Source organism: Puma concolor, chromosome D1 (assembly GCF_028749965.1).
Source record: "Puma concolor isolate L17-30 chromosome D1, mPumCon1.1.hap2, whole genome shotgun sequence".
In the NCBI taxonomy this organism is placed as follows: Eukaryota; Metazoa; Chordata; class Mammalia; order Carnivora; family Felidae; genus Puma; species Puma concolor.
The window spans coordinates 100,800,494-100,819,844 of NC_141676.1; the positions used below are offsets into that span (position 1 = coordinate 100,800,494).

The 19,351-nt window shown below is 41.1% G+C and overlaps 1 protein-coding gene across 3 annotated transcripts in view; it reads right to left on the reverse strand.

The window, feature by feature from the left end:
* Positions 1–322: 322 nt before the first annotated feature.
* The window catches only part of UBE4A (ubiquitination factor E4A), a 35,819-nt gene continuing 16,790 nt past the window's right edge, over positions 323–19,351 (reverse strand). The window contains exons 10-21 of one of the 3 annotated variants that reach the window (XM_086678986.1): positions 18,825–18,945; positions 16,731–17,035; positions 15,120–15,252; positions 14,546–14,626; positions 13,903–14,090; positions 12,396–12,496; positions 12,167–12,280; positions 10,337–10,511; positions 6,706–6,886; positions 6,119–6,266; positions 4,438–4,595; positions 323–3,286 (exon numbers count right to left, since the gene is read on the reverse strand). In XM_086678986.1, the coding sequence (XP_086535112.1) occupies positions 3,157–3,286; positions 4,438–4,595; positions 6,119–6,266; positions 6,706–6,886; positions 10,337–10,511; positions 12,167–12,280; positions 12,396–12,496; positions 13,903–14,090; positions 14,546–14,626; positions 15,120–15,252; positions 16,731–17,035; positions 18,825–18,945 (1,835 nt within the window). In that variant the 3' untranslated portion in view covers positions 323–3,156. Of the gene's footprint in view, positions 3,287–4,437; positions 4,596–5,462; positions 5,906–6,118; positions 6,267–6,705; positions 6,887–10,336; positions 10,512–12,166; positions 12,281–12,395; positions 12,497–13,902; positions 14,091–14,545; positions 14,627–15,119; positions 15,253–16,730; positions 17,036–18,824; positions 18,946–19,351 lie in introns of those variants that run through there. The other 2 variants (XM_025928306.2, XM_086678985.1) reach the window with 2 other exon arrangements.

Consider the following 19,351-nt stretch of genomic DNA (forward strand, 5'->3'; position numbering starts at 1 on the left):
AGGTTGAGGTCTTACATGGCAGAGGTATAGAAACAAAGGGCAAGACAGGGAACATGGTAGTGAATGATTAAAATGAAAGACCTGGGGTTTAGGCCTGATAAAGAAAAGTGAAGCCAGAAGTGAACTGATTAGGAAAACACATGCCCCAAGACTCATCTGGGTAACTCCAGGACCAGAAGCCTGGTAAGGCAGGTCAGCCAGGTGACACACATTTGATAGCACCTTGAACAGAAGTGAAGGTCAGAGTCCTCTAAAATTTCAAGGGGATTTCTGAAACTGCCACTAGCTTTTCATACCGTAATGAAGGAAGTGATAACAAAGGTTGTAAGTCAGGTGTTCATTTATTAAATACAAGCTTTGAACAAACACCCCCAGGCAAGTTTGACAAGAAGTAACCTTCCTGGAATGTTTCAAAATACAGTTACGTTGATCAAATTTTATTTCAATCAACCTTTTTGTTGTTTTGTTTTATTTTTTTATTTGCTTCTAGGTTTTCCTGTGTTGCAGTTAGAGCATGTGCATTATTTCCTCATATGACATCAACAGTGCAGCGTCAGCCTCTCTGGCTTGTAAAGGCACCCAGTAGACTTCTGCTCTGGGCAATGGCTGCTTAGCAACCAGCATCAAATAAAGTAACGAAGCTTTTGTAGACTGTGATACCAAATAGGAACTGGCACCTTCACCTGCACCGGTAAAAAACTTTTAAAGTTTCTTTGTTTTTACATATCCATTAAAAACTATATATATTAAAAAAAAAAAAAAACAACAACAACCAAATAAACCAAGATTGCTTGATAAAACCTACTTAAATAATTTTCCAAGTTTAGTTATTACCCTCTTGGTAAGCAATCCCAGAGCTGATAAAGAGTCTTCATTTTCCTATCATACTCCAGCAAAGCCAGCACTTAAAACTAGGGATATCAGAAAGTCTGCTTGAATAGACTTAGAGCTGCTTCTGAGTTTCAGACAACAAAACATCTCTTCAAGCTTCTGAGCGCGTATATACACCACGGTGTATCAAGATGATAATTTTTTAGTCTCGTTTTTGGGATGTTCTTAAATTAAGGAAAGAAAAAGAAAAAAAGGCACAGAGGACACTTGGTTTCCTAACCACCAGTGGCCTTAAGCTAAACACTTGCTTTTGTGATGAGTTTAAAGATACTCAGCAGCATTAATGGTGCCACAGCCATTCATAAAAAGTTTCAGGAAAAAAAAAAAAAAAAAAAAAAGGCTTGCCAGAAAAGGCTTACAATCTGAAGACCACAGAAGTAGAGTACAGACACAGATACAAGAGGCAGCAGAGAGGTTGTTAACTAGAAAGCTGCTGGCAACAGCTGCCTTCTGAGGTTTTGTACCCATTTTTCCTCCAATTTTGTCCTAAAACTGGTCTTTTCCGCGCTTAGAAAAAAAAAAAAATCCTATTACATTGGGTTTGGAAAATAAATGCAAGTAGATAGAAGCTTATTTTTTTATACACAGTTCATTCGCAGAGCAGGAGGCTAATAAATATGAAATGAAGCTCATCTTAAGAAAATAAACAAATCCTGTTAACCCAAGCCTGAAAGGCCCAGGTTGCAGACTAAATTAGTATCTTACATTCTGGCATTTCCAAGAGTCCTAGACTCCTTTTTTTTTTCATTATAAGCAACAGCAACAGGCAACTTTACCTAGTGTGGGATTCCCGCTGATATGAGGTTTTCCAAGTGACACCATCAAAAGCGCTTAGAGCAACTTGTGCTGGAATATCGTACAACTACCATCTTCTCTGAAAGAGGCCACGGTTAAAAATGAAGCAGTGACCCCTGTTTCTAGATCATATCACTCTGTCACTTATGATATATTCAGGCTTACGGGGATAGTGCTGTAGTCCATGGGGGAATGTGCCTCACTTAGCATGGTAAGCTGCACCTTTGAGTAGGGAGCGCGAGCTCAACTTGGACAAGTGGGGCCCATCCGCCTGCTAACTACACAGGGCTAAGTGGATATTTAAATTGGCCGTGGACAAGGTTGTGCTCAAATTCCTACTTTGCTAATTGATGATCTAAGGCTGAGTTAGAAGCAGATCTTGGAAATTGGGTCACAGGCCCAAACAAACGTTAACTATATACATGTTATAGTCTCAGAATTTTGTCTAGAATAAGTGTGTCAGTAAACATGGCCACACACTGCATACATCTTACCATGGAAGAGACAATATAGAGTGGTACTCAGTTTACACTAGACCAATATAAAAATGTACATGGTGTATATATATACTGAGATATGCTGTTGATGAGTGTCTTAAAATGACATTTTTCATGGTTACCATATTTGTTCCCTAACTTTTCTACTCAAGCCTAGTCCTTATAGCAAGTTTTCTTCCTTTTTTCTTTCACCTCAGAATTTTCTGAAGAAAGTGTCAACAATTCACGTCTGTCCTACCAATCCTCCTAAAAATATTATGGGGTATATATAAGTTTTTGGGTAGTGATAACCCCAGGGGCGATTTCATGGGATCTTTTGAGTTACAAGAGAACACAAAATTAAGAACTACCAACAGAAATTGCATCAGATTCCTTTTTGAAAATCTCATCTATTATATTCAAAAGTCTACTCAAACATCAAGGTATCTGCTTTTATGTGAAAGGTTATTCTGTAACATGGCGGAGCCGTAACAAGAAAAGGGCTGACATCCGGGTCATGAAGACTAGTAAATAGCTTGACGACATAGGACTTTCTGGTGGTGTCAGCTGTCACTGAAATATGTGACCCCATATACTTAAAAGCCGTGTTCACCAAAGGTGTTTGAGCAGTTCTTGGAAGAACAACAGTAAGATGGCAGGAAGTTTTAGTAGCTAAAGTTAATATAACTTAAGGTAGGAAAAGGAAGAAAAAAGAGTAGGAAGAGAGAACAAAGGGTACAATTAGCAATCGTTTCTAAACTTGGTGCTGCTATAATAAACATAATTTCCTGCAAGCCAGGAGAGCACTGTAAAGTTCTTAGGAATAAATCTAAAGTATCATAATTTGAGCAAGAGCAGTTCTCTAATCTAGTAAAAAAAAAAAAAAAAAAGAAAGAAAAAGAAAAGGAACAGAACCAAAAAAAGAGAGAAACCACAAACAATTGTTTATCTACACTCTGGGATTGGGTTTTTGGTTCGTTTAGTTCACAGTAATTTATTCAAGTTGCTCCTTTTGTTGTTGTTTCCTCTCTGCGAGCCACCGTTGTATTTTTTCTTTTAGTTCTGTGTTTGGCCGGATCTGGTCCATGGTGAGGGGACTACGGTTAAAGGGATCGGTTTGGTCACTGGGACAAAGAGAGAAAGGGAAAGGGGTTATTTCCGCAAGTTCTGACACCCGGAGCCCAAGCTAGACCAGCTGGTGCATCTCCCTGTGGGACTGAAGCTAGACCGCACTGTGACAGAGTCGAGTGCCGACTTGAGGCCAGAAAGAATGAGATGAGAAAGAGTGGTTTTTGGGTGTTCTGCAGACTCTTTAGCTACGTGGTCTCTCTGCTTCTTAACAAACTTTATTTTGACATTGCTGTTCAGGACGATCCTTGATTGGATTTCCCTGAGGCAGAGAGCCTGTGCACTCATGTCAGCGTAAAGAGCTGTTTGTAGTTTTAGTGACAGACTCTCGAGACAGTCTAAGATCTTAAGGGATAAAGCCCTGTAGACTGATACCTGAGTTAGTTGGCTGACTGCTACACAAGTCAATGCAGATTATGGTTTCCTGACAGGTAAGAGGTTCTAGTATACTTTAAGGGCTGCTAAGTTTTCTGTCTGTATCCTGAGGCCACAATAAAATATAAGTTTTCACTGATGCTTTGGAAAAGACATACCATCTGGTACAGCCTTATGCATATAGTAAATGCTTAATACCAAATACCATGAAGTCGAAAATCCCTTTTTGCGATGTTTAAGCAACAGTATTTCCTTAAGTTTGGGTCAACTTCTAGAACTTAATTTCTAAGTAGGAAGAGTCTCTCAGTACCCATTTCTATCTAATGTAGCACGTACGGCCTGCAGGCTTGGTGAACCTCGTGGCCACCATGGCTGAGTACCGTAGCAGCAGCAGCAGATGGGTTAACCCATGTGATGGCTACAGTGTAAAAACCAAGTTAAACAAAACAAACTGGTCGTTTATATTTTTACAACTGAAATAAAATTAAAACAAGTTTCAGTCAACTTCTACTTCAGGTTGACCTAATTCGTAACATACACTGTCAGAGAGGACTTCCTTAAGGAAATTTCTCAACGGAGTGTCTTGTTGTGGAGGTTTAAATCCTCACCAATCAAGCGATACACCTCTACCGAAATGCCTCCCCAGCTCACTAATAAATCAAGAACGTGGGACACCTACTGGGCGCACAGCTCTCTATTAGGAAACTGCGAAAAGAGGAGAGCAAACAAACGTGCATCTGCTGCCTGGGGCTGCTCTTTGGGGCCGGCATACCTGAGCAGATGTCTGGCAATGGTGGATCTATCCACAGTGACTCTGGAGGATGGCAGCACCACAGGGTCGGACATGAGCGTGCTCATGATGGGATCCAGGAACTCATCGCAGGCGTCTGCGTACGTCTCCTCTTCCTGTTGCTGGAGGTCTGCTAGAGACTAAGCACAAAACCTGGTAGTTAAGGTGACTTCACAGAGTCGCTGAATTCAAAATGCTCACTGACTATACCTTAATCTTCAAGGGTTATTTTTGGGTGTTCTTTACGAGACAATGACAATCCTCAGCCTTCTTTTCTACGCAAGCCAAGACAGGAATTATAAAAGCGAATTTAACATTCAACCCTAACTCTGAAACTTCAGTTTGCCTCAGCTGCTGGCGGTCATGACTAGAGATGGTTTAAGTGTTAACAGAAAAAGAAACACATCACATGGGAGATCCTGCTGGCAACAGCCCTACTGTAAATGTCATAATTGAAAAGGGGATGGTGGGAGGAATTATTTACACAGTGCTCCATCACTCATGCAGTCTATGTATGAAAGGCAGCTTCTGGTTTTAGTTACAAACAGGTATAGGAGGAGTTTAAAGTAGCTTCAACATTTTGATCTCTTCATGACTCTAGTTCCTCAAGAAGCCACCTGGGTAAGCTCTAGGCAAGAAGGAACCCAACTCAAAAAGTAGCTCAAGGAAGGGAACACTGATGTCAGTAAGGAAGATTTGCTTTTTTTTTTTTAACAGTTTATTTATTTAAAAAAAATTTTTAATGTTTATTTATTTTTGAGAGAGAGAGAGAGAGAGAGACAGAGAGAGACAGAGAGAGTGTGTGAGCGGTGGAGGGGCAGAGAAAGAGGAGACACGGAATCCGAGGCAGGCTCTAGGCTCCGAGCTGTCAGCACAGAGCCCGATGTGGACTCAAACTCATGAACCGTGAGATCATAACCTGAGTTGAAATCAAGAGTCGGAGGGTTAACTGACTGAGCCACCCAGACACCACTCTTTTTTTTTTTTTTTTAATAAGGAAGGTTTTCTATTAGAGTCGGTGCCATGATTTTCCCTTCTTTGTAATGCTAATGAAGGTCGATCAAACTTCAACCAGAGGGATTAGCTGAATATAAGACAGTATTTTTATCTATCAAATGTATGACTATTCCCATATAAGCCAACTACTAAGTACAAATATAATGAACAGAGAAAATCCATAAAAATCAAACGACTAAAAACAACTGATCTTGAATTCTATTCGAAAAAGTTCTGGGTTAATGACAGATTTTCAAACCTATTGTTAACACTGTGCAGAAAAGTTTTCATAAAAACAGCCTATAAAAATCTGTACATTCTTCTCTTCCAGTAGAAGTTTCTTAAATCGATTTTCTGTTCTTCCCTCTCGTGTTGACAAGAGAATTAATATGGTAGTGATGATACGATATGGTGATGTGTGGAAGTGCTGAATCACTATATTGTACACCTGAAACTAATACAACATTGTATGTTAACTAACTGGATTTAAAATACAAACTTAAAATAAAAACAAGGTAGTTCTACTTATTCACTGCCTGGCAAGAATCATGTTTGTTTTCTCAAGACAATATCCTTTTTACCCTTTGAAATAGAGTAACCAGAAGAACAGCTGAGTCAACAAAGCGATTTCTATTGAATACATTAATAAACAAATTCTCCTCCTCACCTTGATTCTCTCTGCTAAGTTGCTGAAAGCCACAATCATATTCCCGGGCTTATTTATTTTCTTCAGGACTCGGACTGTCTGTGCAAAGAGAGTTGGGGAATAGGAACGTCCATCCTTGGGCACGGTGGCACAGAAGTTCTCCTCATCCCTGGAAGGTCAGCATCAGAAAAAAACTGAACATCAGAGGGTAGGTCAATGAAGGAGATAACATCTGGGTCGAGGAACAAGGCTCCCCACCACTTACACGCCACGAATGTTCTTTTGATTATAGAAAGATTTCTTCTAGTTTTTAGCAAGGAAGTCTATCAAGTATCCTGCAACCTTAAAAGAATACTGCTTTTCCAAACATTGGTTAAAACTAGTAAAGTTTATCTTTGCACAGATAAAGGCAGAATGTTGAAAAATCTGAACAATGTCCCATAGGTCATACAACACCTCATTATTAAAACTACATAAAATTCCTTCATCTAACCAACTGGAAAGGAACCATTTTTCTATTTGCACATAATCACCAGTCATTCCATTATCAAAATCCCAAATTAAAACATTAGCATTCCCTCTGGCTTGCCCAGTTAAATCTCAGGTACCCAAGATTTAAGTAGATAGTGCAGATATCTGATACGAGCTGCTGGGGTTTGAAGTCAAATTCACTGAAGTCCTTGACTTTTAAGGCCCCCATCTTGGGGCCAACCAGGTGCTGCAGGAAGTAGTTCAACATGGAGATGATGCGCTCAGCCAGGAAAGGATGCACAAAGAGTGATTTGATCTCTAGAAAAAAAGGCAAAGTCTATGAAAACTCAACCTATAAACCATCTTTTATTATGTCTTAGAGTTTCATTTGGAGACCTCTGGGAAATAGTTTTTAAATTATACAAGTAATACATTTTCATTGCAGTTGTGTTAGAGAACTGCAGTGAGCAAAAACAAAATATAAACCTAGCACCCAGAAATAAACACTGTCAACATTTTGCTAATACTTCCTTTTAGCTTTTGTCCATATTTACATACACATTTTTAAAACAAAATGATTATCATGGTGTACATATTCTGTAACTTACTTTTTCAGTTAACTATATCATAACTATCTTACCATTTTAGTAAATGTATGTTCCTGTGTTGTCCAACATGGTAGCCACTGGCCCCATGAGGCTATTTAATTTAAAATTCAGTCTCTCAGTCACACTAACCACACTGCAAGTGTTCAACAGCCACACATGGCTAGTATCTACAGTATTAGTCCAGATTTACAGAGCATTTCCATCAGACAGACTTCTGCTGAATAGCAATGATTTGCACTTCTTTAAAAAAAGTATTTATTTTTTGAGAGACGGAGAGTGAGAGAGCAAGCACGTGCACAAGCCAGGGAGGGTCAGAGAGAGAGGGAGGGAGAGAGATCGCAAGCAGGCTCCGCGCCGTCAGCACAGACAGAGCCCGACGCGGGGCTTGAACTCATGAACTGTGAGATCACGACCTGAGCCAAAACCAAAAGTCAGATGCTCCACCAACTAAGCCACCCGGAGCCCCTGCACTCTTTTTAACGACCACATAGTTTTGCAGTGTGCGATTTCACCTTAAGTTATTCATCTTTACTGCTAGCCATTCTACTATAAGCATTTCACTTATTTGTATTTATTGAAAAAAAGATTTTATTCTTAAGTCATCTCCACACCCAGCATGGGGCTCCACCTCACAGCCCTGACACCAAGTTGCAGCGCTCCGTCGACTGAACCAGCCGGGCGCCCCGGCATTTCACTTACTGATGAATTTCACTGTGTACATATTTTGTAGACTTACTACTTCCTTACAATGAATTTTTAAGGAATTGCTAGGGCAAAAGACATAAACTCCACAGAAATGTAAAACAAAACATTAACACTTGTCAGGTTTTAAGAAGCCAAACAGCACGATATGGCTTGCTTAGTACTACTGGTTCTGGATCTTATAATTTTAGTCACTGTCAATATTGACACCACTACCGATGAGAGTTTAACTCTTATTTCCTGTCTCTCTTTCATAAATACAAATCCTCCCAGTATATAGTCATTAAGATTATATAAATATCATTCACAGTAGAGTGACATAGTGTCCTAATGATTACGTATATAAAGTAATACATATACAGTTTTTAATAGAACTATTAACAAATTGGCTTGCTTATTTTTAGAGTACCAATCACTCAATCTTCCCAAACTCTCCCCAAGAAATGTAAAGCTCTCGATAGGATCATTTCTAGCCCTTCTTTTTCGAACTGCTCCTTCTGGAAGCTCCCATGTGGACTCCTGGCTCTATAGGCCTGCTGTGTGGTGGTCACACAAGCTCCTTTTACCACATCCTGGGCACCTCTCCTGTGTCTCTCTTAGGGGATTCCACCTTCCTCCTTCTGGGTTTACTCTCTCACTTTAATGGAGAAGATCTTTTTGTAGCTTCTCAAGAAAGAGTATTCTGGAAGTAAATCTGACACCTTCATGTCTAAAAATGTCCTCAGGTTCACCCTCAAACAGAAGTGATAATTTGGCTGGCTAGAGTTCTAGGCTGCAAAACTATTTTCCATGAGGAGTGTGTGCCAGCTTCCATTGTCACTGCTATGAAAATCAAAGACATTTCATACTTAAACCATTGACATGACCGGACTTTTCTCTGGGACCCTTTAGGATCTTCTCTTTACCTTGATTTCCTGTCACAATAACACCTTAGTGTGAAAATTTAAAAATTCCTTGTGTTGGGCACATGATGGCTCTTTCAGTGTAGAAGCTTTTAGTCTTTGAGAAATTTTGGTATTATTCTTTGATAATTTCCTCCACTCCATTTTTCTCTTTTAAGACTTTCTACATTGATCCTTTATTTTCTTATCCTTTCCATTCTAAGTCTTTCTGTTCTGCTTTCATGGAACAGCCCCTTAAGTTGATCTTTTAACCATTCTGACAGGTAAAAATTACTTGTCATATTTTTAATGTCCAAGAGCTCTTTCTTGTTCTTTATTTATTTAAAAAAAATTTTTTTTTCAATGTTTATTTATTTTTGGGACAGAGAGAGACAGAGCATGAACGGGCGAGGGGCAGAAAGAGAGGGAGACACAGAATCGGAAACAGGCTCCAGGCTCTGAGCCATCAGCCCAGAGCCCGACGCGGGGCTCGAACTCATGGACTGCGAGATCATGACCTGGCTGAAGTCGGACGCTTAACCGACTGCGCCACCCAGGTGCCCCAAACGTTTATTTATTTTTGAGAGACAGAGAGAGACAGAGCATGAGTGGGGGAGGGGCTGAGAGAGAGGAGACACAGAATCTGAAGCAGGCTCCAGGCTCTGAGTTGTCAGCACAGAGCCTGACACGGGGCTCAAACTCACAGACTGTGAGATCACGGCCTGAGCCAAAGTCGGATGCTCAACCAACTGAGCCACCCAGGCGCCCCTAAAGATTTTTTTTTTAAGTTTTCATCAAATATCTATGTTTCATGTTGGAGGATTTCTTCAAATGTCTGGTGATCCTTGGTTATCATTTTACATGTAATCAATATAAAATTATTAATGAAATATTTTACATTAAAAATACTAAGTCTTGAGGTGTTTTATGTATCTCAATTCAGACTAGCCACATTTATTTATTAAAAAACAATTTTTATTCATTTGGCAAGGGGGGGTAGAATCCCAGGCAGTCTCCACGTTGTCAGGGCAGAGCCTGCTGTGGGGCTCGAATTCATGAAACTGTGAGATCACGACTTGCAACGAAATCAAGAGTTGGATGCTCAACTGCCTGAGCCACCCAGGCGCCCCCAGACTAGCCCAATTAAAAATGTCCGATAGCTACATGTGGCAAGTGGCTACTGAATTGGGACACTAGCTCTAGAGGGAGTGGAGATAAATGTGGACCTACCACATTTAATCAGAGTTCAAGAATATTCTTCAGGTTAACACACACGCGCGCGCACACACACACACACACACACACACACACACACATGCTCACACCCCCCCACATATATTTATATGGCTACCTTGTCCTCAAGAAAAATCATACCAACTTATGCTTTCTGGTAGCGGTGTGAGGGTGAACATTTCCCATGTCAACAATGGGCATCTTGAAGCTTCTCTAGTGATTCATTTCCCGATGGAGCACACATCACCAGAGTCTGAACTCTTGGTTTCATCTGGGCTGATCCCTCACATGAAGCAGGTCTTGACCACTGGACTTTTTGGGAAGACAGTGCTTTGGGTCCTTACCTGATGTCAGAAAGGCAAGGGTACCAATTGTTTCATTGGACATGATGTTATGGAAACGTGCCAGCTGTCCAAACATCTGCAGGCCAGCCTCCTTCTCTCGGCGGGCTTCTGGAGTCAGACTATCCCATTCGCCTCGGTCTTTCTCAATCTGTTGAATCTTTATCTTGCTCAGATACTACAGAAATCAGAGGTGAAACGTATCAGAGACGAAAGTGCATTTGAAGGGAAGATGGTATTTAAGTGGTTCTGCTTAAAATCTAGTTTACTAAGTTGGGAAAACCAGGCACTATGCGAGAAACACGAGCCTTTATTTCTCAGCATAGGGCTGGAGCTCTATATAGACGGAGCTTGGGTCGACTTACGGGTAGTTCTAGTCTGCACAGTATGGCCTGTGAAGTAGAAAGGGGGGTAAATAGTGTAATGTAGGAAACCTAGGCAAAAATAAACAGGCTGAAGTGAAAAAAAGAATGAATCCTTCCTGAAAAATGGAAAACAAAACAAAACAAAAAACCAGACTCCAAAACTGCCTATCAAAAAACAAAGCTCTATCAAATATGCAAGCTGTCTGGAAGGAGAAGCATAAATATTAAACACTGTCTACTTCTCATTCTTACAGTCCTATGACAATGCCATCTGGTGTCATTCTCTGTGTCACATGGCTCTCGCTTAGAAGGGGCTGTTTCTTACAGGACTTGTTCTTGTTTTCTAAGAAAACCTATCTAAAATCTCAAAGTATGGGCTTATGAAAAAAGCAGGCGCTTTTCTCACAAATTAAAGACAAGTTACTGGGGTGCTGCTAATCACTCTGAGGACCTTGTGTCTGTCCAACAGACTACCTTCACTGTTCACCAGCTTCCTCTCCCTTTGGGTCACTGCCTTATCTATCTGACACCTGTCACAGAGAAGGGAGAGTTTTAACAGGAGCAATAAGCAGCTCCGTAAGGGGTGGGTAAGGATATGATGCACTGAAGTTGCTGATAGGCACCCTGGTGTATACTTTGGGAAACTTATGTTTCAAATATAAAGATCTGGGAGGCCATGGACAGAGGGAGTATTGGTGACTTGGTAGTGTTTATGTGAAAAAATAACCTAAACCAGAGATTTTTTTGCCCCCCCCAAATGGTGGTGCAAAAATCAGGATCTTTTAGGAAAGGGGTAAGAATCATTGCCTTGTGTGAGTCACTGTTACTGATGAGATGGGATGGAAGGTGGCTGAAAGTCACTGACCAAACGCAAGGTCCTCTTGATTTCTTTTTGTGGTGCTGGCCTGATGAATCCTGCCAGTGTACCTTAGTTTGGCTTCATCACACTTTCTTCTACCTTGTTTTTGTTTTCGTTTTTAAAGTTTATTTACTTATTTTGAGAAAGAGCGCACATGTATGCATGAGTGGGGGAAGGGCAGAGAGAGGGAGAGTGAGAATCCCAAGCAGGCTCCTTCCTCACTGTCAGTGCAGAGCCTGACTTGGAGGTCGATCCCAAGAATCATGGGATCATGGCCTGAGCCAAAATCAAGAGCTGGACGCTTAACCAACTGAGCTACCCAAGCGCCCCAACACACTTTCTTTTCCACTCTGCCAAAATATCATCCTAGCTTAGGAGGCTTCAATGGCCCCGTGATCTTGATCTCTAATGGAACAACACCTATCAAGCTCTGCAATGGCAAGGTGGGTGGTACACTACTACTCAGAAATTTTTGGTGTCCAAACTGCTACTAGGGGCATAAGGATTGCTCTGATATAATTTGATGGTAAAAAGTACGTATTGATCATTATTTGATGAATTAGGGGCAGCTCAATACGTTTTAAAAATTATTTCTTTATCTATTCTCACCTGTATGGCTTCATCCAGAAGGAAGATGGCATCGTTCATTAGCAGGTTGAGAAAGCGGAGGAAAAGTGGAGGATTCATGGCTTCTAAATTCTTTGACGCATAGTCAGCCAGATCCTGTAAGTCCCAGCCCAAGACAAAAGCATTTTAGGACTGAACCGAAACTCACTGGGACTTATCTGAAGTAAAACTCTGGGTCAATCAGCTTTGGCTTCAGTGAAAGCTCTCTCACCTTAATGCTCTCTCGATAGGTATCCGTTCCCCACATATACCTTAGGATGGGATACATGGGACGTCGGTAATTAAACTTCTGTTCAAACTGATGGGGGTCTCCTGGAAAAGGGCAAGAGCAAAAAGCCAGCAAAGGGAGTGCTATCAGAGAAAGAGTAAGAGCTTATGTCCACGGGGAGCTACTTTATTTCATTCTGAATGTGTCAACACTACTGGCAAAATCTGCCCTGGGGAGTTGATAAAGGCCCAGAGTTACAGCCAAGTGTTTACTTATTTCCTTACTGACAGAGCAAGAGGGAGACAGATGTAAAGGGTACCTTATGCTGAAAAGGACACGGTCTAAGTTGTAGAATAAAAGCCAGGGGAAACAAAGGCCTCAATATCCAAACGTAGGGTACTTTCAGACTTTGAACGAGGCCTCTGAACTGGCCACTGTGGCAGTGGCAGTGACAACTGTTGCAAAATGGGAAACTAAGTAACGCCCACATTCTTCACGGCTAACATCCAAGCTGTGAGACCAACTGGTAAATCAGGTCAGGGGCTAAAAACCTGATGCTTACACTGTTTTGACCTATCAGAGGAACCACTTGATCTCTGTAGCTTGGGTCATATAATAAAAGAAGAACGTGGGATTTGTAGTCAGAACATCTAGGCTCCACTTAATACAAGTCTTTTAACATTTTCAACTTGCAAATTCAGAAATAAAACAGGAATTGTAATACATTCTCTACCAGTGCAAGTGAAGGGCTGAAATGGTTATATGAGTTAAATGCAGTACCTTATTGTGTGACAGTGTATGTATTATGAAGGTTTACATGCACTATGTCAGTCATCACTTCAACCCGTTTTATGGATGAGGAAACTAAGGCTCAGAGGTGAGCAAGTGACAAAGCCAAAATCCAAATAGGAAAGGCAGTCAGTACAATGTTAAATGTCTCTTTAAATGTTAGTCATATTTATTACTGAATGGTAGGACATCTCTTTTAAAGGGGGTCTTAAATAACCACTTAACATATACTGTTTACTGAGATGGGGTAGTTTACTCTTGATCTCAGGGTCATGAGTTTGAGGCCGATGTTGGAGATAGAGTTTACTGAAAAACAAGGGGAAAAAAAAAAAAAAAAAAAAAAAAAAAAAAGAACCATCCCACTATTCTGCAATTATGAGGCACAAAAAAATAAAGACCTAGGTTGTGATCGGACAGCCTGCTTTGTTTGAGCATGATTAAATCAAGCATATAATAAAATTGGTAAGAGCATATGTTTTGATGTGAGACAGAATCAAACGGATTCTACCACGTGGTTGTAAGAGACAGACAATTCATCTTCTCGAGCACTCACATCCTTATATGTACAATGAAGACAGTACAGGAAAACTTGCCAGATGGTGACAAATTAATGAGACAATGTAAAAAAAAAAAAAAAAAAAAAAAAAGCACTCAGCATCAAGACCGGCACATAGCAGATATTCAATAAATGATGGTGCTTCTCAGTTCTAGGCTGTGTTACCTGTAAACTCAATGTCCACAAAGACCTTGATTAGAGCTTCTGCAAGGTGGGATGCATAGGGAAAGTTGCAGAACACACGTTTCCGGTGGAACACACTGGATACCAAGGGGTTTGGGGTCTGATCCAGGTGAGGCATCACTGCTTCCAATACCTCAGCCAGTTTGGCCCTCAGGTGGGGATTCTTCATCCTGCAAAAAGGGCGGAAAGCAAGATGAGCAGGTAGAGAACTTACCTCTCAAATTCATGACTATTTCCTCCACATGAGGAGCCAAACACCCTCTATCACTGTTACAGAGAAAAACAAGACTCTGAAGTTTCAAGTCTTGGCAATTTCTGGGGGGGATAATGCAGGGTACATCATTCAACTTTTGAGATAACAACTTACCAAGTATGAGGATGAGTACTTAAGTTTCTATTTAATATGTACTTGTCTATAATAATCCATTGTTTACTGCCTACTATTCTCTGACAGTTTCACTGAAGATAAACTTGTCTTCTTAAGCTTTCTGAGAAAAAGGTCCGGGATGCAGTTATTCTAGGTTACTGTTATATAACGCACCCCACATGTACCTAATAAACACCTGTTGACTCGGGATTTTTCATTAGGTCTGCTCAGATCAGCAAAGGACTGGCTTCTACCTACTTCTCACTGATGTGGCTCAGGGGACTATGCATCATTTTCTTTGTGTAGAAATCTTCACTTATGTACACAGCTTCCTTTGGCCTAGATACCAAAACAAAACAAAACAAAAAACAAAAAACCCACAGAAGCAACTCTACAGGTCAGTGAGCATCTTTCTTTGAGAAAGAGGACCAGAAGCTATGAATGAAAAGATGAGATCAGAAAGCATCTACGTATGTTTACTACCCATGCAACTCAGAATTTCAAGGGTAAACTTTGTTAGCATACAATTATTAGCTCATTAGAAGCTGCCTGCCGCTGGTAAGGTTTCTGGCATTAAGGGAACTATTTTAACCAGGGACTAGCAGTGGAACTCCCATCAGGTATCTTACATGCAGGTTCAAATTCTCTGTGGGCGAAGTCCTTTGCTTATTGTGCCTCTCAAGGGTGGGATTTGTGGGCTACCCATAAGGATGGCCACGTGATTCATTAATGCTAACACAACTTCTGAAGGCAACCCCTTATGATTCAGGCGTGTGCGTTGCTTGGTTGTGCACCTCTAAACAGTGTAAGAGCCAAGCTCTCAGCCTTTCACCTTTCTATGCTTCCAGTGAAAATGGTGATAAAGTGGAGGACATGTTCCAGGGAATCTGCTGACGTCTCCAAGATGTCATCAGCAAAGCGGCGGAGAAAAATGAGGAAGTCACCCAAGTTATCTGCAAAAAATTCTGAAAGAGAAAATACTCAATGTAATTAGTGAAACACCTAACTTCTGTACTAAGCAATACTGAAATTCCTTCCTTTTGCTCTACCCAGTAAAGGTTAAAAAATCCCAAATGTTTTGTAGATGCTAGGAATGGTGACCAGTTCATAAGTGTAGAATCTCCTTTAAATCTAAGTCAATTTTTATTTCTATCCTAGTAAATATGAGAATAGCAGAGACACAAAATACTGTTAAACCCACCAGTGCAATTTAAGAAATTACACTGATTTACATTCTTTTCCATACTCAAGGTTAACTGTGCATTAAATAACCTTTTATTTATTTATTTAAGCTTATTTATTTATTTATTTATTTATTTAGAGAAAACGAACAAGCTGGGGAAGGACAGAGAGAGGGGGACAGAGGATATGAAGTGGGCTCTATGCCGACAGCAGAGAACCCAATGCGGGGCTCGAACTCAAGAGCCAAGCCGTGAGATCATGACCTAAGCTGAAGTCGGACACTCAACCGACTGAGCCACCTAGGCGCCCCCACGATCTTTAATAAAGATGAATACATTAGATTAGATGACTATAGTCATCAGTCTCCAGGATGGTCCTCCAATTGTATTTGCTTCCTGGCATTCATGCCCATGTGTGTCCCCTCCTACACTCTTCTAGGGTAGAAGCATACAGAAGCAATGGTGTATCATTTCTATGGTTAGGTTATAAAAGCCTATAGCTTCCATTTTGGTCACTAGCTCTGGAGAAAGCCAGCTGCCATATTACGAACAGTACTCAGGAGAGATCCGTGTGACCTGGAAAGGAGGCAATCAGGGTTTGCCAACAACCACATGACCAGGCTTGTAAGCAGATCCTCCAGTCCTGGTCGAGTCCTCATATTCCTGTGGCCCTGACTGACAGCTTGGCTGCAACCTCCTAAAAGACCCAGAGGCAGAACCATGAGGCCAAGCCACTCCTGGATTCCTGATCCTCAGAAAACTGTGTGAGATAATGTTTGTTTTAAGGTGCTACGTTTTAGGGTGATTGGTTACTCAGCAACAGATAACCGATACAGCGATCAACAACACATAACCTGATCTTCATGGACAATATTGGCCAACTCCACACCAACAAACCTCCCTTGTGGGTTAACCAACAGGAGGTGATTTTTTTTTCCCTCTGAAGAATAGCACTGGGCGAGGCATGCAGATAAATTTGTATGCTGAACAACAAAAACAACATGAATGCTAAGACTAAACAGCTCTGAAAACCCTGGCTGCACTTAATCCTTTGAAGATTATTTTCTAATACACAAAGAAGTGGGGACACACGGCTGAGGAAAAAGCTGTTAGTTCTCCCATACTTCGACCAGTAGATAGTAGCTACATATTTGTTTCTCCAAAAACAGTGGAAAGGGTATTTTGAGGATTAAACTTCTGAAGTGACCCAGTTAAACTCAGACAGTTATAAATAGGCAGTTCCCGAGGGAGAGCCTGCTTACCTGGCACATAAGCCAAAGAGCTGTAGCCATCTGGCAAAGGGAAAGTTAGCTCTATTGGCTGTGAGCCCTCATTGCCTATGGCCAGTTGAACGAGTAGAACAGCCATGGACACCTGCAAATTCAGACAATTTTGTAGCATCTGTGGCTCGGTCATGGCAGTCTTGGTAGAAAGATAGATGGTCATCAGTCGTTCAAACTGCTCACGAAGGCTGTCAGCAGCAGGGCTAGAACTCTGCTGAGCATCCCGCCAGGCAACCTGCAGCCGATGCAGATTTTGGTTGATTTTTACCATCTGATCATGCAACCTGCCCCCAAGAAAGCAGAAGACACCGGGTCAGGAGCCTCATATAGGACAGCTGAGTACAGACTGTTGGAAAAACAAGTCCTCATTTACTTATTCTAGTATTCTCTTTTAGGATATAGGGCGCTGCAATCGTGATGACACAAAAGGCACTCACAAAAATCGCTGACAGGGCAGGGGTCATAGCGTCGGGAAAATGTTACCCGGTATTTGACATAAGTGACGCTAATTACAAATAGCACACTTCAGCTGAAATGCACCGTCCAAAGAACAGCAGCTTGGCCGGACAGGGAGTAGAAGGGGCTGTTATCACGTAAAATGACTATGAGACCAAGTACGAAAGGCCTAGCAGGATTCTTCGCCACTGTACCGTTGCAATGATTCTACTTGGATGTGGTTATATGGACAGTCTTTCTACGGTTAGTTGAGAACTAAAGCTGGTGAAAGAGGCCTCTAGATTAGTAACGACCACATATAAACCGGCAGCCACCTGGGATGCAACCTGAGAACAGCTTCCACACCTCTACTGTTCGACATAAAATTGTTCTTCACAAAGGGTCAGCCAAATGTTCTCTAATGAAAGGAAGCCCCATAATTCAATGTTATGGATAGCTGTCTCTATGGGTACAGTCCAAAGCCATCTTCTTTGGTCCTACAGATAGCGTCTAGGGTTAGCTAGCCAATATGGGGGAAACCAGATGACATTCATTCCTGGGTCTGAAGCTAGGTGATTGAACAGGCTGAACACAAGCTGCACTGTTATCCAGTACCTCATTTAAAACGTCAATGAGGGGCGCCTGGGTGGCGCAGTCGGTTAAGCGTCCGACTTCAGCCAGGTCACGATCTCGCGGTCCGTGAGTTCGAGCCCCGCGTCGGGCTCTGGGCTGACGGCTCAGAGCCTGGAGCCTGTTTCCGATTCTGTGTCTCCCTCTCTCTCTGACCCTCCCCCGTTCATGCCCTGTCTCTCTCTGTCCCCAAAATAAATAAATGTTAAAAGAAAAAATTAAAAAAAAAAAAAATAAATAAAAAAATAAAACGTCAATGATAGGGACAGAAAAACTATCTGATAAAGATATAATCTCATTTTTCTAGAAATTTGCTGAGGTTTAAAACATGCTCTGTGCCCATGTAAGTATCCTGAAAAGACATTAAAAACTGCTATCCTCAGGACCTCTTCCTACCGACTGTATCATCTTTCTTCCCTTAGTTATACTTGCACTCACAATCAGTTAAACCAGAGGGGTGAAAATCAGAGAATGGCTTGTGGCCAGCCAGAACCAGAACCATTTTTGGAAGTCAGACATTCCAGTTCTTAAATGTTCCCACTTCTAGAATCCTTTTGATCTTTGATCTTTTGTGGTCCTACTCATCTTACTGGAATCCCATACAAACATCTTTAATTTTGTCAATTTTGTCCCTGTATCAGAGAGTAGAGCTTTGTCTTTTTTCCATCAGGAGTGGTAAGTCATGAAAATTCAAGAGCAGGAAGTGGAAAGTTAAAAGAAAACAATTCCACTATCACAGATCACAACAGGAAGACAGCGATTTACAAAATTTCAAGTTTAGAGAAAAATAGTAGTGCGTTTTTACTTTTTGAGAAGTGTAGCAGGTCAAGAATGAAAAGTAAATTCAGGTTATTTGGATAAAGCCAACTCATGTACACACAAACGCGTACAAACCCCATTCCTATGAGATCCTAATGGGAGCGTGCAGACTAAAGGGAGACTCACTTTCAACCTCCTGGTTATCAACGCCACGAAACAGTTCTTTCTTAATCATATCAGAACAGTTACCTGTGAAATCCCAAGTACAAGGTGTACTCTGTCAGGACAAGGTTCTCCGTCACAAGGTTGTAGTTCTGGGGAAACTTTGGCTCCTGCACAGCTGGGATCAAACAAGTTTCTTTGTCCAAACCTCAAAGAGGGTAAAAGGAACAGTAAATGACTCGGCACGGACTTCTGTCTGGGGTCTCCAGTGTCCCCTTCCTCTAGCTCAACTTCCATACCGCTATCAGTGAGGGTTTAAAAAAAAAAAAAAAAATTTTTTTTTGTTTTGTTTTTGTTGTTTTTGTTAGTAATTTCTTTTAAAAAACAAACATAGAAAACACTGGAGTTTTTCCCAGTGATAGACAGTGGATCATCTGTATATATTTGTGCTTTTCTGTATTTAAGATTACTTGCTTTTGAGCAGGTATCGCTTTTATAATTAGAAGAGTCACAAAACTGAGAGAGAATACGCCAAAATTAGGAGTGATTCGTTTTTTCTTTCTTTTTAAATTTTTTTTTTTTTTTCAACGTTTATTTATTTTTGGGACAGAGAG